The sequence below is a fragment of the Mustela nigripes genome, chromosome 15, assembly GCF_022355385.1.
Source record: "Mustela nigripes isolate SB6536 chromosome 15, MUSNIG.SB6536, whole genome shotgun sequence".
NCBI lineage: Eukaryota > Metazoa > Chordata > Mammalia > Carnivora > Mustelidae > Mustela > Mustela nigripes.
Genome location: NC_081571.1, coordinates 72,339,254 through 72,361,111, shown reverse-complemented (window position 1 = coordinate 72,361,111; position 21,858 = coordinate 72,339,254). Strand labels below are relative to the sequence as shown.

Here is a 21,858-nt window from a genome sequence, read left to right as displayed (position 1 = left end):
TTTTTTTTTTTTAAACAAGTGAAACCAGACAATTTTCAGTATCCCGAGAACATTTCTGTTCACTCATTCAAAAAAAATGTTCTTTGGCCATCTCTACTATACGCTAAGCACAAAACAGACAAAAGTCCTTGCCCCCACGTAGCTTTGTATCAGCTGTGTAATGTTCTAGGGTACGTTATTATTATCTTCCTAGTAACAAGCATTCGAGCTGCTTATGTTCCGCTGTTGTTAGAAACAGCACCGATAATGAAGTTTACCTACATGATTTCTTTTTTTAAAGATTTATTTATTTTAGAAAGAGGGAGAGGATGAGCAAGAGGAGAGGCAGAGGGAGAGAATACTCGGCCCGCTGAGCATAGAGACCCCAGGGCCTTGAGATCATGACCTGAGCCCAAAGCAGGAGTAGGTGGCTTAGCTGACTGAGCCCCCCAGGCACTGCACCTACAGGATTTCTTTATTCAAAAGTAAATGGGTCACAAGGTTTCTACATTTTAAAGAGTATGTTCCTGCTCTTTGAAAAGAACTCTGAAATGTGTACGCAGGTGTTATGGGAGACTGTCTACTTAAGTTTGGTAACAGTGGACGCACTCACCAGCATCTGACAAGCAGTAGACTTCTCTTCCAATCCTGCAGTTTTAATACCAAAACTTTGCTGATCCCCAAGGTTCACAAACTCCCAACCATCATCATCACTCATATTCTCCATGTCTTGTGCTAGTAACAGGAAGAAAACAAATTTATGTTAAAAATAATCACGGAGAAGAATTTTACAACTCCTATTTCTTTGTGAAGACACCTACTGTCTAAGAGGGCTACTTCAGGCTTAATTGAAGCGGTCTTCATTAAAGGCCCCATAACCACTGGAAGGTACTGCTGAAATTCTTTTCCAAGAATTTTGCACATTCTGGCCCATGCTGAGATCATGTAAGAGATCTGGGGAGAAAAAGTTAAAACTGATTTTAAAACAATGGGTATAAAGACATCACAAAGACAGACATTTCCCTATTTCATAGAAACAATGTTTTATTTTACACTCAGCCCTCTTTAAGAGGTAAGTGCATTTTCTAAGATCACATACTTAAAACATTCAGAAATAACAAAATCATTGTGAACCTTTACCCTTGGATACAGACAGCATATGAGGTAAGAAAGACCAGGACCGTGTCTTATTGTTTGTTACTTTCAAGAAGCAATATTTAGTTTTTCTCTAATAGCATCTGGACTACATAAATAAAACCCACTTAACTATACCAGGTTAAGGTATGGCACTGAGTTTTTGAAGGCAGGAACCTATTTTATCTGACTGTATCCCTACTGCCTAGCATTCCATTTGTTAAACATTTATTTACACCCAAGAAACAAAGCATCCCTTTCTCATAGCTGTTTTAGTTTTCTAAATGGCTGGGCATGTTGAAGACACCTCTTCTGCTACTGTACTTACATAGTCTTCATCACCTGCAAATTACCTACAGAGATTCCCAGTTTTTAATTCATCATCCTGGTAACCCGGAAGTGATTTTTTTCACTCCCCAATATATCTACCCCATGTGTGTTCACACAAATACTCCCCATTCCTACTCTAAAACAAAACAAGACAAATTTTAAGTTTATGGGAAACAATTATAGTGTGCCTGTATAGAATCAAAATGTAATTCAGCAATTATTTATTAGGTAGCGTGGGTATTTATTTATCAGGTAGTGTGGTAATTATTTATTAGGTAGCAATTATTTGTTAGGTACTGTGAATATTACCAGGATTACGACACACACACTTGTGATTTACAGCACAGGGTCGTAAGAACCCACTATCATGACTTATACCAGACGTGCAATATGAGCAGGGATCTGGCTGAGTGGGGTTGAGGGGTGAGTCCTAAGTGAAACGAATGTTTGTTCACAGGCAGAAAGAAAAAAGCAGAGCATGTGCTAAGTTTGTTAGGTTTCTGTATTTCTTTTTTGACTGGGGAGGGAAGTTAGGTGGCACTGAGAGGACTGGAAGACAACCCAACGGAGCTGTCTTGTAAGCTGTTGGATAAATGAACCCTGAGTTCAGAGAAAGACCTGGAAGTCACAGCATACAGAGGAAAACTGAAGCCACCATGTAGAGGACACTGCTCAGGAGACAAGGGGCCTGGGACAAAACCCGAAGAGCACCAAAAATCAACTGAGAGTCAGAATAGAGGGGGGCAGCGACTATTTATTATTTGTTTATTTATTAATAACTGAGACTGAGCAAAAGGTGGCAGGGAAGTAAAGGGAAGCCAGTGAAGAATGTCTCTGAAACCAGGGGTTATCTCAAGGAGCGCAATGATGCCTTTTATTTTTACTCATTATTTTTTGAGTTCATTAACCCTGTACTAGCCACAACTCCTAAATGGATCAAGGCCAATGTCAGCAAGCTGCGTTACCTGAGGGTCATCATCTTCCATGTCACTGAAGTCTGTCTGGGTCTTCAGTAAGAGCTGCATCACATCTGATGCATCTTGCATGAACTAGAAGGAAGTAGGAAAATCAACACCAGTGTTACTTGTGGCTCCCAGATCAGAGAGGTGCTTATTGCTACCCAGTTTTGTTTCTTGTGTAACAACACAACTTTCCAAAAGAAAAATCTATTACATTTCCCACATGGGTCACAACCCCTCAGACTAAAGTTACACAGAAAAATTCTCATCTATATATTGCAGACTTAGTGCTCTTTCTAGAATAATGTATTCTCCAGGAAGGTCAGTGTGAACTGCAGTACAGAGGTATCTCCAATGACATCAAGTTTTGGTCAACAGTTTATGTATTTCCAGCAGTAAAAAGATCCCAATCCAGAAAGAAAATTTTGGATTGCTCCCTAGAACCATATGATTTTCATCTAACTCTGTGTAGTTCTGGCAATCTCCATTGTGTAAACAGGCAGTGTTTCAAAGACAGTTTTGAAAACCAGACGGAGTATGGAACATAAATTGTTGGTTAGGTTCTCAGTATCCCACAGAAAACAGTTTATAAGGTAAGTTAAAGCTGATGCTGGTTTTGGAAAACCCACCAGAGAGGTTCGAATGTTGATAGTTCTGAGAATTGGAACCTGAGGGGTCAGACTTCCTTTGGATCAGCTCTGACAACTCTGAGATACCGGGGGGGTGGGTGGAATACACTGGGGCATGTTCCTTGGTAATTATTTTCTGAAAAGCTATATGCATATAGGATTTCTCTCTTAGGACACCTGATGCTTTTGGATTAGTAAGAAAGCAAGTGGAATGTTTCCAAGTACATGCTGAAACTGGTGAAACTACACATATGGATCTTGAACTCTACATGCCTCCTAGGAGACAGACTGTACACGGGCTAAGAAAAGGAGTAGGTTTCAAGAGCGTAACTGAATTAAGATTAAACCTTAATATTAACACTGATAAAATGAACTTATATACAAAGTAGCAGTGATAGGAGAGTAAGACGATGGGAAAAAAAAAAAAATCAAGCAATCAGAAAACTTCATCAGAAGGAAAAGCCCTCTAGAACCCTCAATGCCTCCACAGCTGAATTACATACAGTAAATTCAACCTTTGAAAAATCACTTACTTTTTCCTTCCCAACAGCCAGACCAATGAGGCTGATGCACTCAATAGTTTTTCCTCTGAGAAGTCTGAGTTCCTTCTGAACTGCATTCTCGACAATATGCTTTAGTGATGGCATAAATAAATCATAGTAGGGGACAAATTTTTCCTCTGCGGTATCTGCAACTGATGCGATAGATGTCACAACTTGTTCCAACACTAACTTGGTGCCTTTCTGAATCAACTAGAAGGAAAACACAAAAGACAAGTCATGGAAATGAGAAACTGGTGGAAACACCTGCTGCGAGCTCTCAAACGCTTCTCTGCCAGTAAGCTGAGACCACCCTCCAGCAGCCAGAGTGAAGACTGTGGGTTCCAGAGCAAATGGAAGGATCCCCACGGAACTACCGAGAGTGGCAGCTAGCAGCATTTAACAAAGCGCTCGCTTCTCGTGTCTGCTTTATCTCAGAGCAGCTCATGCTCGACCACAAATCCAATTCCTCTTCCAATTTTTGTACCCCCAGCTTAATGCCAGTCTTTCTCTGTCCTTTTTCCTCACTTACTCCCACCACTTACTGTGTACTTGGTGCTGTCCTACCAGCTGTGGAGAGAATTCCCTTTTTCTTCTACTCCGACTGTCCCTAGAAGGTCCCCCTTAACAGCACCACGGGTGCCAAGGCTCCCTCACGAACAGTTTCACCGTCTGCTGAGACGGGTGAGCACGCCCTCCTTCTGCAATGCAGACCTGCGGTGTTCTCTGACCTGGCCGGTGACGAGCAGTGGGTACTTGCAGCTGGGCTCATGCTGTGACCAGTAATACTATTTTATAATCCCTGTGGATTCCTATGAATACCTGACCCAGTGAGTACTCCAGATTTTTTCATTCCCCTTAGCAACTTTAGCCACTCTCCGCAGAGGTCTTCAACTCGGGGTACCACTTCCACTGCCCCTTCTTCTGCATCTGCTCCACATTTCAGTTCCCGACCCTACCTCTGATCTCAGATCAAGGCCGTTCTTTCTTGGCTACCCTCTCTTCGTACAACTTCTGCCCGCATAACTTATCCTCTTCCCGTCCCATTTTAGCAATTCCTTCTTTCAGCCTTTAAAAATCTGACATGTCGTCCATCTGGGGTAAGGGGATGCAACAGAAACTCTCTTTACTCTTCAACCCTCTACCCAAACCTACTTGTAAAGTCACGTTTGGTCCATCTACGCCTGACTAACCAACTCGTGAGCTTTCAATTTGGGTCTGCTTCTTTGTCTTCAGATTAACTCATGTTCCTTTACCATGTTCTCAGTCTGTTGTCCTCTGACTCTGAATACCCGTCCTGTCTCGAACCCCTTTTCTTTGCCTTCTGAGACACTGAATTTTGTCTTCCACCTTGTTCTGTTGAGAACAGGATTAGGCAAACTGTCACTGGTTCACAATGAATTAATGTAGAAGAATTAAGATTCCAGGGGCATCTGGATGGCTCAGTTGATTGAGCAACTGACTCCTGATTCCGGCTCAGATCGAGATCTCAGAGTACTGGGATCAAGCCCAGCGTTGGGCTCTGTGCTCAGCAGGGAGTCTGCTTGAGATTTTTCTCTCCTGCCCCTCCCCAATCTCAAATAAATAAATAAATCTTAAAAAACAAAAACAGGGGCACCTGAGTGGCTCAGTGGGTTAAAGCCTCTACCTTCGGCTTGGGTCATGATCTCAGGGTCCTGGTATTGAGCCCCGCATCGGGCTCTCTGCTCAGCAAGGAGCCTGCTTCCTCCTCTCTCTCTTTGCCTGCCTCTCTTGTCTACCTGTGATCTCTGTCTGTCAAATAAATAAAAATCTTAAAAAAAAAAAAGACAAAACAAAAAATGAAAACAAACAAACAAAAAACCCCAAAGAACTGAGTTTCTAATGTTAGGCTACTTTTACAGCAACTTGACAGTAACTTTATGACTGTTAAATGTAATACAAATTTATTTGTCCTTTTTATTCCTGTCAGTTTTATAGCAATTTATTTTCATGGTATTTGACAACAAACCGAGCCTAAATCTTTGCCTCTCTCCTGCAGCCTCTTTCTCACACAGTGCTGTATTAAACATTGTTCAATCGTTTTTAGGTTGCACCGCTTATTTAAGCTGTAACTATAAACCTTCTATTTGGACAGCTGGGCCTTGTTTGAAATCCAACATATTTAAAGCAAAAAGGAAATTTTTTCTCATCTCTCTACTTCTGTCATCCAGGTGAGAAGAATGGTTAACATTTTTCACTACTTCTTCATCTTTTTAAATTCAAACCAGCAGAAACTGTTACTGCTTCCTGAGAAATGCCTTTTAGAGTCATCTTCCACCAATTTCCTCCCGAGCTCTCTGAGCAATAATCTTCTGACAGTCTTGAGGTAAATCTTCTCCCTTTTTGTTTATGCCTCACAATGCTACTGTGCTAATTTCCGACAATCACATTATCATGATTTCTTGCTGCAGTTAAAAAAATAATGGTTCTTCCAAATTTACATAAATCAGAATTCAAAATAACTGCCTTGTTTCCAAGGCAATTCAAATACTGATTTTTACCTAACCTTTAGGCTCTCTCTTCTTCCCCAATTCCAATATCGGCCTATTCTCTTGTCAAGACTGAATTATCCTACTTCAAATAGCTGAACTTAGCTTTCTATTCTATATGGCCATGCTGAAAAGTTTCTCTTTCTCCAGGTCTTACCCATCAAATTCACCTATGTTAATCTCTAGATAAGGAGCTGAAAGACCTAGAAACTTACCTCTTGTAGTTTAAGTACCATGATGGAATGCAGATGTTTCACTAGATTGTCTAAATATGGGATAAGTAGTGACTTGGGACAGTCCTCAGTGAAGTTAATAAGCGCGGCAGCGGCGTGAGCCTGTACTCGCTGGTTGCCTTGGTCTTCCATGGTCTGCAGCAGAGCTGCGATCACCTGTGAAATGCAAGTAGGTAAGTACCCATTTTGAAATGCCACATTTCGAAGCATACACAGAAAATGCCAACCCTCTTCTTAAAGTCTTGATTTGAGTGTTTGGGGCATTGTCACTTACCTTCTCATGAAACTTCTTCTGGAAACCAGGTGCAAAATCTGTAGCCATCTGTCCCACAGCATTACAGGCTGCATACCTTACTCTTGGATGCTGGAATGGGTAACTTTGTGTAAGTAAAGGCAATAGGTTCCCATGAGAAACTACAGTCATAAGTATGCGTCAGATATTTACTGGTACTTACAGGATCCTGGAGAAAAAGCAAAACAAAATTTACTATCTCGTTTAAAATTCCTTCCATTTGCTGGTGGCATCCTTCACCAATGGCAGACAAGGCCATTAATCCTGCATGCCGGTATTTCCAGTCAGCTACAAAAAATAATCACACATGAAAGAAGAGCAATTAACCAGTACAAACATGTCACTCTGGTAGTCAGAAGTCTAACACCAAGTTCTCCTTATTTGGAAAAGACTATCAAAATATTTTTATACATTAATTAGAAAAACGAACAGAGAAAAGTGCTTGACTGGGACTATTTCACTGGGGGTGACAGTTCCGTCACACGAGCACTTAATATTCCAGAAGTAGTTAAAAGGCAATGTGGAAGCAAAGAGCTTCTAAGTATTTTCAGCAACTGCCGAAAATGAGGCTTTACCCCTAAGATGTACCGTAAGCAACAAGTACCTGGATTGTGTGTCACATACGATATTTACTGAATAAAGAGTCACTTTATCTTTGTCTCCGGTCACATTTCCCTTTTTTTTTTTTTTCCTTTAAAGTTTATCATTTTATTTATTTAAGCAATCTCCACACCCAACATGGGGCCTGAACTTATGACCCCAAGATCAAGAGTCCCCTGCTCTACTGAACTGAGCGAGCCAGGTGCCTCAGTCACATTTCTTTAAAAAGAAAAAAGAGCCATGGAGGAAAGATGCTGCTTTTAAAGAATGTTTATTTAACAATATGATACATAAACATAGATGAACTTCATTTGTATTCTATTGCTAATAGCTATGTGATTTTAGACTAATAGAAATTAGCTAGACAATATTTAATTAAACCTTCCTATTATATTGTAATATATAATTTCCCTGACTCTCAATTCTAAATACTTGTATTTGTATTATTGTTCCCTTTGAGGTGTTTCATACAGCTTGTGGCAAAAAGCAAGAGATACATAAATACAGAAAGCTAGTATCTGTAAAGCAATGGTTTTCAAAGTGGGGCCCAAGAACCCTGGGATTCTCTGAATCAAAACTATTCTGATAATACTGTCTCTCATGAGGGTCCAGTGGGGTACTCCAAGGATTATAAAACATGTAAGATCCCATGAGACTGAAGGAAGAAGCAGAAATAGGAACTATTTCTAAATATCTTAGGATATTTACAAAATGCATAAAACATTCTTCTCACTAACATGTTTTTGTTTTGGAAGAGTCATTCTTCATGAAAAATGATATTTGTTAGTGTGCAATGGGTTTAATACTGTTATCTTTAAGTGCGCATTTTAAATGTTTGTTTTCATTTCTTTTTTTTTTTTCAAAGGATTTTTTTTTTTTTAAGATTTTATTTATTTATCAGAGAGAGAGAGCACAGGCAGACAGAATGGCAGGCAGAGGCAGAGGGAGAAGCAGGCTCCCCGCTGAGCAAGGAGCCCGATGTGGGACTTGGTCCTAGGACGCTGGGATCATGACCTGAGCCGAAGGCAGCTGCCTAACCAACTGAGCCACCCAGGCGTCCCGATGTTTGTTTTCATTTCTAATGATATAAACATTGATACACCACATAAACAAAAGCACTCTGGGATCTTCAGTAATTTTTAAGAGTGTAAAGGGGTCCTGAAGACAGAAGGTTTGAGAACTGCTGGCTTAAGGGTTAACTAAAGTTGTAGTAAAGTCTGATATTTTATCAGACTTCGCTGTTCACTTTGGGGAGCCCAAAACTCACATAAAGATGAACTCTGTTGTGACTGTTATGTACCTTTTCTGGATTCTGTTATGTACCTATTCTGGATTTTTAGTTCACAACTTCATACATTTGAAAGATGGCTTGAGTTGGTCAAGAAAAAGCTGGTCAACTTTTCTACTAGAAAAAATTTCTGAGAAATTCTTAATTTTGCTGTTACGTATTAAAACATATTATTTATAACATTATTAAATATTTATTTTTAGTGAGTTTCAATTACTCAACGGATCAGTAAGCCAAAAATTTTCGATTGAGGAGTGATCACCCTAGGAAAGATGCTAATCTTTGCACAATGAATTTACTAATTTAAAGAAGAGAGGCAATAATTACTGAAGGTATCCATATTTGGTTCAGAGAAGAGAGAGAGATGCCTACACATCTCCAACAGGCAGAGTCCCTGAAAGTATGTTCAGCAGAATGTGATGCTATGGTATAGGGATTTGGAAATGGATTTTCTCCTTTAAATTTTCCTTTTTATTATTTAAAGCAAAGCCAGTACACGAGGCTCATGTGAAGTTAATAGGACATACATACTGTTTGCTGTTGCTGAAGCCCTCTTTGCACACAAGAAATCCATCTCTGCATCATTTTTTCTCGTTTACAGATGAGGAAATTAAGGGGCAGAAGATTTGCTGAAAGCCATACAGTTAACAGTAACAAATCTTATTAGGAGTTCACTGCCATATATATAAAGCCTCTGGCATCCAGCTAGTAAGCTGTAGCAGAAATTTAAAAGCCAAATTCTTGAACTACAAGTCACAGTCACATCCACATTGATTTGAAGAACAGTGTGAACCAACGGTGAGACAGTGGCAGCTGGGGTGACCCTGTGCATCTGGGCTACTTTCTTCATTTTAAAAATGAAAAAGCTAGATACTTCCTAACAGCCCTTATAACTTAAGCAATCTTTGATGCTGTCTCCATCCCTCTGAAGGGACAAAGAAACTGTTAATAAATTTAGGAGGGAAAAAAAGGGGAAGATCACATCATTAAAAAAAGGAATACTGGTTTTGGGCCATACCTTTTCAGGAGAAGAGTCTTATATAGGATAAGAAAGAATTAGGTAAACTGCATAAAGCCTCCAGTTCTCAATGATTCACTTTGATTTGAAGGTAGTCTTTTGTTACAACTCCGTTTTACTACTTTAAGATGCTGAATCAATGGTCGGACCCTCAAGTGTTTATCTTGTATGTAATGTGCCCTATAGATATAAATACACATACAAGTATGCCAGGATTTCTGTAGAAGAGTGTATGCATTAGCATTATTTGTAATCAACAAAAACTATTAACAGTATGTTCAAACTTTTTAAAAACTGCATGTATGCACAAAGGAGGTCAGACAAAGTGCCAGAGACCAATTAACAGTGGTCATCTCTAAATCTAAGCCACATTTCTGTATTTGAATTTTTTAAAAAAGTTAAGCACCTTAACTCCATAATTAAAAAGACAAAAAAAAAGGGGGGGGCACCTGGCTGGCTTGGTGGAGCACACTGGATGCAGAGATTACCTAAAAATAACATCTTAAAAAAAAAAAAAAGACAAAAGTAGAACACCTGTACAACAATTTTTGATACTGCTATAAATTACAGGTACAGAGGCTGACAAATGACCAAATATTTGCTATGAAAACAATAGCAGAAATACAGAAGAGGCTTCACTTCCAATTATACGTTTTTAAAAACAAAAGGGAGTGGATAAGGGAAGATGATATGAATTAAATATGCTAATATTTCATAAACAATAAATAATGGTATCTTATTTAAAAGTTAGAACCTAGATTATTTCTGCCTAGGGAGGAAATCTATAGTTTTTCCTTGGATTTACAATTTCCTCCTATGCACTGAAACCAATTCTAGGGAGGGAACTGAATGAACATTTGCAGTAGTGAGAAAAAGCGTTCTTCCACATAAGACTGAGTGGTTCCAAAAGGACGAAGTAGGATTTTATCAGGACCATACAAAAGTTGGGCTAAGCGCAGGATAAAAAAGGCAAAGAAAGTAAGTCTCAGTGCTTGTCTGAGTTTAGGATTTAGAAAGCCACACTGCACCCCTCGAGCATTTGAGGGAGACCCGGCTTACGATTCTGGAGCATCTGCATGATGTGTTCCTTGATCATCGGCAGCACCAGCTTCCCACCGAGTCCGCACGCCATTCGGTCCAGGGCGCTTTCCCCAGCAACTGCATTGCTGCACACAGACCAGAGAAGGGATTGACCTCGCTCAACAACACAAGAACTGTGCACTGGATACACGTACATCTAAACACATTATCACATTCAACTAAGGCTGAGAAAGACCAACTCAAGCCGTCTTCCAAATGTATGAAGTTGCGAGCTAAAAATCCAGAATTAAAGAAGAGGGGGAGGGCACATAACATCTTCTTGATTCATTCACCCTGGCGTAACAAGTCCTGTGTCTCAATCTTAACTTTCAAGACTCTGCTCTCTCTCTCCCTCTTCTGCACACACCCCTCACTAAAGCTTTGATGCTTTCGAGACTCAGAGGTATGAGCGGAGTGTTTAGAAGAGCCTTGTTATCTCCTCTCCTGGACACATGCCCTTCAAACTCCTCAACGGACAGAACGCGGGAAACTGAAAGCTGGGCTGAGACTCTGGAGACTGTCTTCCTTGCTGTGAGCTCATTTGCTTTCTAAGGGGTGCAAACTGCACTGCCACAAATTATGCACAGGGAAAACTCAATTCCAGTGTTTTCACTGACGGAAGAAACTGAAGAAACCTGGCCGTCAGAGCTTTCTGCACTGTTCTGAGGGAGTGAGTCTCTCGTGCCGATCATCGCAAACGGTCAGGGGGAGCAGACAATACAGAGGGAGCTGTAAATATCTTGAGGATTACTCAAATTCATCTTGGAAATATATTTAAGACCTGTTTACTCACAGATAAGAGAATCTTATTCATCTAGAGCAGAAAAAATTGCTTTTGAAAGGCCAGGGAGCAGCACAGTACAGTAACTGAACCGGAGCAACGGTCAGTCTGACCAGTCTGAGCCTGCTCTTCCCTGCAGCCCGATGAAGTGATTTCCAGTGGAGGGTTCCTTGCATATAGTTCAAAACAGCATTCCAACCAGAGTAGGCACTTCTAACCATGGGACTAGCCGCAAAACACACTGTATATTTTGTAAGGCAAATGTCTTTAATTTTACCTAATACCTGTTACAGTAGCTTATACCAACTACCAGCCTTTCAGGGGAATACTTTCGATTCTTTTTTTTTTTTTTTAATAAAGATTTTATTTATTTGACAGAGAGAGATCACAAGTAGGCAGAGAGAGAGAGAGGAGGAAGCAGGCTCCCTGCTGAGCAGAGAGCCTGATGCGGGACTTGATCCCAGGACCCTGAGATCATGACCTGAGCCAAAGGCAGAGGCTTAACCCACTGAGCCACCCATGCGCCCCTCGGTTCTCTTTAAGAGAGAGAGATAGTATGACGCACTGGAAAGAGTAAGAGAAATGGTATGAAACCCCAGTCTACAGACTGGCTAAACAAAACCCGGAGAGATCACTCAACCTCGCCCCTCCATTTCTGAATCTACCTGAGAATGGACCTTTAGGGCCACTGAAAGAATCCATGAAGGTAATGCTGCATTCGCACTTAAGAGGAGACCATCAACACCACTGGGCAGTGACTTAGATTCTGGCGGTCTCTGCCATAGGAATCTGTATCCATGACAGCCTCTTAAATCTGAGTAAGTTAAAAAGTAGCTCCGGTGTCACTGTACCTTGGAGTACAAATCTTGCCACCACTGTCTCCTCTCTAGCCTAAGGTTAACTTGTGCGAAATTGGGAAATCAGAGCATTTTGCCAGGAACTGTGTGGAAACAACTATTTTAAGTGAGGTCTACACATATAAAAGCATTTTTCACAATAAAGCTTCTTTACACATACTTTAAGATACTCTTACACTAAAAAAAAATTGAAAACTTAGAGTAAGATGGGGTGGAAAAGATTATCTACTTTATTAAAAATATTTAAAGAATCTGACACAAAGCCGAAGTGTCAGGTGCCCACGTGGCTCAATCGGTTAAGCGTCATGATCCTTCGGCTCAAGTGGAAACTCTGGAATCCCAGAAGAGAGTCCTACATTGGGCTCTCCGTTCAGTGGGGAGTCTGCTTCTTCCTCTGACCCTCCCCCATCTCATGCTTTCTCTCAAATAAAATCTCAATTAAAAACAAAAACAAAAACAAACCCAAGTGTCCCAGTTTCCAAACATAAGTTTAACTTTAGATTACAGAATGCAGCAGGAAGAGATGGGCCCTAGAACCCCAAACTCTTGCTGCAAGCTGTACTCACTCCATTCCGCCAAGGGTGCCTCCAACAAAGCGTCCGGCACGCGCAATTTACCTGTCAAAGTCATCATCTTCCAGCTCATCTGCATTTGCCCAATCCTCATCCTCTTCGAGGTCAACCATCATCGCTAACATCTGAGGAACTAAAGCAAATCATCATTTCATACCCAAATACTGTGGCTTTTTTATTTTATTAGTATCACTGCTTACGAACAAGAATTTTAAATAAAAACCAAAGGGTTTACTTTGTCTCTAAGACAGAAAAATTATTTGCCTATGCCCTCAACATCTGGTTTGTTAATTTTTTACCCTTTTGCCACATTTGCTTTAGATCTTGTTCTGCTTAAGAAGTAACATTAAAAATAAAAGTCAAACTTCCCAGATACTATTATATTCTTTCCTTTATCACCAGAGGGTAGCACTGCCTAAAATCTATGCCTCATTCCCAGGTGTTTTTACACTTGAACTACAGATTTCTCTGTATACAAAATACAGGACTAGCTCAAGCTTTTAATTTTTACACAATAAATAATACCATATTACATGTATCCTTGGGCAATCTGTTTTCTTCTCAACACACATGGATTTCAACTTCATTCCTTCACGGTGTTCTATTACATAAACACACTACTCTACTAATTGGTATTTTAGTTGTTTCTAATTTTCTCCCTATTACAAAATTTGCTTTGATGAGATTACTGTTCACACATCCTTGACAAGTTTGACTTCAGGGCATGAAATTATTACAGGTATCTTCAATATTAATAAGAAAGATTAACTGTTCAGTATAGTGGTTGCATAAGCGTGCACTGCTCCAGAAGTCTGAAAGAACACCTGTCTTATTTCATGACCATGTGTGAGATGCTCTGGAGCTGTAAGAGTCCTCTGCTCCACACCTTTCATCAACAGTTGGTAACTGTTGAACTTTGTGGCAACTTGGGACACCCCAACTGCACTGGTGTTTACTGACACTGAGCAGCCCTCATTAGCTCGTTCCAATTCATCCCTTATGAATTTCTGGTTCCTACCTGCTGCGTTGCCTGTTTGCTACAGATCTGAACTTGCTGAAGTCTGTGCAACTTATCCTGTTTTCACTTACGGTATATTTGGTCAAAAAACTGTTTTAGTATTCACAAATTTAGCAATGTTTGCATCTATGGCTTGTGAGTCACTCTTAAAAAACAAAACAACTTTCTCTACTCTCAAGCTTTACTTTTAAAGAGTATTTATCATTTAGATATTTAATCAACCCCAAATTGGTTTTTATAGGGTATCTGAGGTTGGGATAGATTTTTGCCACAGAATGGCCTTTAGTCAACTGTCTATCTTTGAGAGTCCGCTGTATTTCCAGGTGAACGGATCCACTCGTAGATCCATCTGCTTCCTACGACCCATTTGTCTCCCTTTATAACCAACAATTTCTACATAGTCATAGGTGAGAAGGCTAGATCTCTACTTTGCTCCTGTAAATTGTCTTGGCTACTTCAGGACCTATACTATTTTACATGAATTTCAGGATCAACCTTATGACCAACTTCACTGGATTTTGACTGAAACTGTAACAGGTTATACATAAGTTTGAGGAGAACTGATATTTAGTTCTCCTATCGGTCTTTCAACATGTTACCCAATTTCTCCCATAAAAGTCTTCCACATTTTCTGATTGATTTCCAGGTATCACAAGTCATGCCTACAACACTGGGATTTCAGAATATCTGCAGCACAGCCACCGTGCTGGGTCCATGCACATAAATACGTACAAAAAGACGTTTCTCCACTTTCATCTGATAGTAAAAGAACATTCATTACATTCTCAGCAAAGCTGTGAGTTTACACAACTCTCAGCAAGTTCATCCAACAATTTTTCTACTTTTAACACAAATTATTTAAAGACCTTTGACTTACTGGTCTGTGCAACAATGTTGGTATGTTTTCTTAACATAGCAGCTGCAGTCTCAGATAGGGTCACGATTACCTCAAGGGCAAGCTGGCGTTGCATATTATTGAGGCTGGTGTCTCCACACAACTACAGAGAAGATGTATTTGTATGTGTTTAATAGTTTAGATTACTAAGAAGAATAAACAGATCATTTACCAAAATACCAAATTTACCTTTAGACTTAGCTGTAAAGTAGCTTCTAAATGAGGACGCAAATACTTTGGAACGGTATCTGCAATCTCAACAAGGGATTTGAGGACTGAATCGTCATTCTGGTAGCACGAGTCATTCACCGCCTGGAAAAAATGAAAAGAAAAAAGGTCTATGTCCAAGAGTCACTTTACAGATATGATGCCTCACTGTCAAAACATTGGTTAAGATGCAGACAACAGAATAATATTACTGAAGAGCATTTTCACTAAATAACAACTTAGGAATCTATAGAAGCAAATTCACAGCCACATGTATTCCTTCCTTTTGACTAAAATTAACTGGAAACATACAAATATTTAAATCCAAGTCAGAATTATAGTAACTAGCACAATAAGCTTAAGGCTGTCAAGGAATTCTTTTCATGACCATAAAGAATCCCTTTCCTCTGTCCCTCCAATATCCAAATCCTTGTCTTTTTCAGACATGCAGTAAATACTAGACCTTATGTATGGTACATTTAATGTGTCCAGGGACACCTGAGTGGCTCAGTCGGTTAAGCGTCTCCCTTCGGTTCAGGTCATGATTCCAGAGTCCTGGGATCGAGTCCCACATCCCGGTCCTTCCTCAGCAGGGAGCTTCCTTGTCCCTCTCCCTCTGCCTGCTGTTCCCCCTGCCTGTGCTCTATCTCTGACAACTTAATAAAATTGAAAAAAAAAAAAAGTGTCCAATATTACTCAGTTTATTTCTCTTTGACATCAAGTTAGCTCACTGTGGTATTTAAGAGTACATTTGTATGGAGGTGCCTGAGTGACTCAGCGGGTTAAAGCCTCTGCTTTTGGGCGCCTGGGTGGCTCAGTGGTTAAGCCGCTGCCTTCGGCTCGGGTCATGATCTCAGGGTCCTGGGATCGAGTCCCGCATCGGTCTCTCTGCTCAGCAGGGAGCCTGCTTCCTCCTCTCTCTCTCTGCCTGCCTCTCTGCCTACTTGTGATTTCTCTCTGTCAAATAAAGAAATAAAATCTTAAAAAAAAAAAGCCTCTGCTTTTGGCCCAGGTCATGATCCCAGGGTCCTGGGATCGAGCCCCGCATCAGGTCTTTAAAAAAAAAAAAAAAAAAAAAAAAAAAAGAGTACATTTGTATGTACCATTGCCTATTTCAGAGTGACAACTCCTAGAAGTTTTGGCTAACATTTTAACTTACTCTAAATTCAGGAGAAGAAAAATATGAGATTAGACTTAAGCAGTGAGTAACTCCCCAATTTTTTAGGTAGTAAACCACTAAAACAGAATGGAAAAGTTCATATTTGTCATTGACCCAAACTATCTTCAGTTTGACAGCACAGGGAGAAGTTTCTACTGGACCCAGCAAAATTACTCTGGAATACGCAGAATACATACAGGTCTTTTCAGTTTTAACTCCTCCAAATCCTCTCTAACCCAGTGTCCTCAAGGGGGACACTATTTCTCCCACTTTTCTTGGTTGTCACAACGACTGAGGAAGGGCAAAGTCCGGGTTTCTAGATAGCCCACATCTGTGACACAAATGCTCCCGAGGAACTCACAAGACAATAAAAGTCAGATACTTCTAAAACTGAAAAACTCATTTATAATGATCTGAACCTAAAACCTAACTCACAAATTATTTTTTGTCTGCTTTTAATGTACCATGATTTCCCCCACCTGGAAGTGCAAATTCTATATAAATTAAGAATGGATACATATTTCGTTTTGTCCAGATTTTTACCATTTCTGGAAATCAAATCATCAATACTAACTGCATTCACAGTGTTTGCCTTGTCAATTGTATCTGTCAGTCCACATGTTTAGCCACCATGTTTGTATATGTCAATTAAAAATCACCGAGTCTATGTCTTTTGTTGTAGCCATGCCCTACCATTTATAGATTGAAAAGCATGCCATTTCAGTTTATTCTTTTCTTTTTACTTCTTCTTTGTGTTAACTTAGGGCAATATATTTGTATTTTTAAAACTATGTGTACATAAGCATGTCACCTATGCATTTCAAAATCGAAGATGCAGTTATTACAAAATATGGGTCTAACAAGTTGCTCTAACTTATACAGTGTTCTTTTACTTTCTGATTAAGGCAGAAAAGTATCCCTAAATTAGTTAACACCTTTGGAATCCAATACTGACAATTAACCATAATCTGTTCACTTTATAGTACAAACCATTTCAAGTCCTGGGCTTAAGAGTAAGGACTACTGTCCAGTTAGGGTTTGGATCACGTTTCCGTCACTTACCAACACTGTGATTTTGGGCAAGTTTCTTACCCTCTCCTCTTTAGCTTCTCCTTCTGTCAAATGGGCATTAAGTTTCATGGGTTATTTGGCTGATCCTATGGTAATAACTTATGTGGTTATATATTCAATAGCCATAAATTGCTTTTATCATTTACGTTCTGGAAAAATTTGAAATCCTAAATATTTTAAAAGACCAAGAGTCTATGAAAGGCAGGAGATCAGAGTTCAGTGGGGACAGAGGCTTGCATGTTTTGTTCACTGCTGAATCCCTAACGTCCAGTGCCAGCACACAGTAGGCAACCAACATACTGAATAAATGAATACAACAGAGAACTCTGATGGGACCTTCAACTACAGAAAACCAGTAGGATACAACTATCACTCGTTTGTACTGTTTTCCTACCTGTAGGAATCCAGGTAACAAGTCTGCAAAATGTTTGAACAGGGCAACGTTATGCTCATTTGCGAGGATAAACGCAGCTGTCGCTCTCGCAGATAATGTCCTGATCTAAAATGAAGACGGTAAAACAGGTCAAACGTGCGAAATTTTTGATGGATGCAGGTTCAAGATTTCTTACTCAAGATGAAATTTTTCTTCATCAGTAAAACTAGTATTTATATTTTGAAGTATTAAAACTAAAGATAATCATCAAATATATACATTTCCTCCCCAAGTTAAATGTTCTATTAAATTTGGTGTTAATATTAATGGAATTGAAATTCTTTACCGATGGATGTTCCTGATCTTGCATACACTGAACTAACATCCGTTTGATAACATCTAAATAGTGCTGCTGTTGGTTCCCAAAAATTCCAGGAAAATTCCTAAAAAAGATCCAAATGACATTATATTTTAGTGAAGCATCAGCTAGAGCATCTAATGCTCTAATCTAACCTTAAACAACAGCCTGACCCAAGGGTGCATTAACCTACAAGGATGAACATCATCTGCCCATCCTCCAAGCAATCCTCTTTTGGGGTTGGGCGAAAGGCAACAGAGTGGAGAGGATTAGACTGACAGCAGGGGCAAGCTGGGCGCTCACATGCTATCAGGAGCCAATCCCAGCCCCATGCTTTATCCTTATCACTCTGCTTCCGTAGGAAGGTGACCTGGAGTACAGGACGGGACAAAAGCAAGTACAAGGTTTCAGATGATAGCTGCAGTAACCGTGCTGCCTGACAATCTGCTCCTAGACTCGGTCGGTAATCCAGGTAGTCCAAGTTCTGTTCTTCTGCAACTGTGGTTAGCAATTACAATGAATACTTTCAATTAATTCTGTACTCTAGATTACCAATACAGGTGAGATACATCTGAAAACTGAGGTAGAAAATGGTGGAGTATCTACCCTTATCCTTTTCTGATGTTCAAGACAGATCTCATTTTTAAAAATGTACATATCTTGGAAAGTTATAAATCTAATTAATTTTTACCACAGAACTGTATAACATGGACATATTTTTTCTTAGTGCAGATAATCATAATTCTCAACTTTGACCATTTGCTTATAAGTATACAGAAGTTTATTAAAACACTGTGTAAAGTTTGGCTATAGAAGATCCAGAAAACAATGGGGATTCACCAGCCTTTTCTTTTTTCTTCAAGATTTCATCATTCAAATGGCTTTTTAAAAGATATATTTATCCTAGTATACTGTGTCAATCTCCAAATAAAGAAGAAAATATCTTTCTTGGAATCATAAAAGGCAAAGGATTTTTTAAAAAACTGCAGAGAACCCTTGTGTACAAAAAAGGATTATAAAATGAAATTAAAAGCTTTTTTTTTTTAATCAATTTTACTTCCAACACAAATACCAAGTTCACCTAAAGGCATTATTTAAGTCTAAAAAGTCAGACTAGAACAATCCATTAAAATGTGTTTTGCACATTCATGACATTCAATTTCTCAGGACATTAAGATAAATGTATGTACCAGAAAATGTGAAGGGCAGCTTCCCGCAGTCCCATATTTTGAGAGCTCACTGAATCAAAAAGGAACTTCAAACCTTCAGGCCACTGATTGTTGCCATCCTCATCTAAAAGTAAAGAAATCAATGCACGAAGTGTAGAAGTCAAAACTTCAAAAAATGAAGGGTTATTCTTTTCATTTTATAAGCCTCAAAGTATGTAGCAGTAGAAAATGTCACATGCTCTACATTAAAAAAAAAAAAAAAAATCCTAATACAATTGGGTTCTTTAACCATAAACATGGCATTCTAATCTTATAAAAAAAGCAACCGTGTTTTTGGGTTACGTAAGAAGAGATATCAACAGTGGTTATTTCCAAGGAGTAGCATTTGGAGAAAAGGCAGCACCATGACTATTTGATTGGTTAACTCTTATTTACACTATAGCTATTAAAGAGTTTATTTTTTTATTTTTATTTTTTTAAGATTTTATTTATTCATTTGACAGAGAGAAATCACAAGTAGATGGAGAGCAGGCAGAGAGAGAAAGAGAGGGAAGCAGGCTCCCTGCTGAGCAGAGAGCCCGATGCGGGACTCGATCCCAGGACCCTGACATCATGACCTGAGCCGAAGGCAGCGGCCCAACCCACTGAGCCACCCAGGCGCCCCTAAAGAGTTTATTTTTAAAAAGAATTTATTTTTACAAGAGAGAGAGATAGGGTGTGTGAGAGGGGGTCGGGGTTGGGGGAGGTAGAAGGGAGAAGCAGATTCCCTCAGCAGGGAGCCTGATGCGGACTCCATCCCAGAACCCTGGGATCATGACCTGAGCCAAAGGCAGATACTTAACCAACTAAGTCATCCAGGTGCCTTTGTGGGGTTTTTTAAAGTTTTTATTTATTTATATATACTATTGCTATTAAAGAGTTTTAAAAAAGGGCAAAGTTAGTATTTGGTATCAAGATCTTGAAGCCAAAACACTGTAAATATTACCTTCAAACTGGAGAAGATCCAAGAATGGAAATCCCAGGACCCAGAGCAGTACTCATGCTAAAAAGGTGCTTATTTTTAAACCAGATTTTAAAATAAAGAATTTTTGTGGCAATTTGTAGTAAAAATGAGTGACCACAAAAATCTGTACTAGTTAAAAGACTCACAAATTATACTGTCACAAAGAATTTTAAAAAGTTGTAGAAATTACAGATGACTTATATATGCACTTTTCCTTTTTAAAAAATTTCCCTTACATATTTTCTGAATTTTTTTGAAATGGCAAATGTGCTACTCACCTGACATTAAAAAAAAGAAAACCAAAACAAACCTTAATCAGTCCCTTTAACATAATGATCGTGCTTGGGAGCTAGGAGAATGAAATTGCTATTAAAAAAAAAATCTATGGAGAGCATACTTCGAAACACTGTGGAAACCTTTTCATTATTAAGTGATTTTGAATTAGAAATGGTATGTGCACCTAACACAATTCTTATCTGCACACTTCAACTTGAAAAGAGATTTTCTAGGCTACTTTAAAAATTCAAATTTAAAGGTTTCAGGGGGTTTTGAACTTATTTAAAATAATTTAACACATTTCCTATTTTTAAGAATTGGCTGATATCAGTCAGCTGACTTGAACAACTGACTTGGCATTATTGGTAGTGGAGATTAAGAAATTAGTGTCATACCCTAATACCCAGCAAATGCACTACTAGGTATTTATCCAAAGGATACAAAAAAAAGTGGATTCAAAGTGGGCACGTGCACCTCAATGTTAGTAACAGCACTATCAACAATCGCCAAATTATGGGAAGAGCCCAAATGTCATCGAACTTAAGAAACAAAACAGATGAACACAGAAGAAAGAAAAGAAAAATAAAATCATAAAAGGAGGCAAATCACAGAGACTCTTAACCACAGACAATAAACCAAGGGTTGCTGGAGGGGAGGTGGGCTGGGTATAGGCTAGATGGGTGATAGGTATTAAGGAGGGCACTTGTGATGAGCACTGGGTGTTGTATTTAAGTGATGAATCACTCAGTTCTACTCCTGAATCAATACTACACTGCATGTTAGTTAAGTATTAAATTAAAAAAATATTAGTCATGATTTACTAATAAGCACAACCAACAATATTCTCCCATTTAGCCCTTATCCTCATGAGGTATCCTTTTCAACCTTTAAAAAGACTGCCTAAATGAATTGAGTTTAACATCATATCTATGAATGGGGTGCCTGGCTGGTGCAGTTGGTTAAGCATCTCTTGGTTTCAGCTCAGGTCATGATCTCAAGGTCATGAAATCAAGCCCTGTTTTGGGCTCTGTGCTCAGCGCAAAGTCTGCTTAAGATTCTCTCTCCCCTCTCCCCACTCTGTGTCTCTAAAATAAATGAATAGTTAAAAAAAAAAATCCTATCTCTGAATCGGTCAGAAAAAAAAAAGCATATTCAATTACATTATTATTTTTAGTGTGACCCAAAAGGGTTTTGATTATTGGTAAAATGCATTTTTAGAGATTTTCCTTTTATTTCACTGTTTAAAAACATTTTGGGAGTATTTCATAAAGTACACAGTATAGTGGTATAATAGCCTATGTGCATAATTTATTAATATACAAATATAATAGCAAAAACTCCCAGAGTCAACACATTTTTGCTTCTGTTGGCAAGTTTAATCTACAAAGTAGGTTTAAGTTACACTGTACTTTCAAAACTTTATAGATCGGGACGCCTGGGTGGCTCAGTTGGTTAAGCAGCTGCCTTCGGCTCAGGTCATGATCCCGGCGTCCTGGGATCGAGTCCCACATCGGGCTCCTTGCTCCAC

General features: G+C 39.2%; 1 protein-coding gene across 1 annotated transcript in view; it reads right to left on the bottom strand.

Annotated features, from left to right (window-relative positions):
• The window catches only part of IPO5 (importin 5), a 42,520-nt gene that overhangs the window by 11,501 nt on the left and 9,161 nt on the right, over nt 1–21,858 (bottom strand). The window contains exons 4-17 of the mRNA XM_059378176.1: nt 19,073–19,175; nt 17,871–17,967; nt 17,546–17,650; nt 14,904–15,026; nt 14,697–14,817; nt 12,847–12,934; nt 10,571–10,677; nt 6,769–6,893; nt 6,588–6,677; nt 6,296–6,469; nt 3,565–3,783; nt 2,409–2,492; nt 801–933; nt 593–714 (exon numbers count right to left, since the gene is read on the bottom strand). Coding sequence (XP_059234159.1) covers nt 593–714; nt 801–933; nt 2,409–2,492; nt 3,565–3,783; nt 6,296–6,469; nt 6,588–6,677; nt 6,769–6,893; nt 10,571–10,677; nt 12,847–12,934; nt 14,697–14,817; nt 14,904–15,026; nt 17,546–17,650; nt 17,871–17,967; nt 19,073–19,175 — 1,691 coding nt within the window. The remainder of the gene's footprint in view (nt 1–592; nt 715–800; nt 934–2,408; nt 2,493–3,564; nt 3,784–6,295; nt 6,470–6,587; nt 6,678–6,768; nt 6,894–10,570; nt 10,678–12,846; nt 12,935–14,696; nt 14,818–14,903; nt 15,027–17,545; nt 17,651–17,870; nt 17,968–19,072; nt 19,176–21,858) is intronic.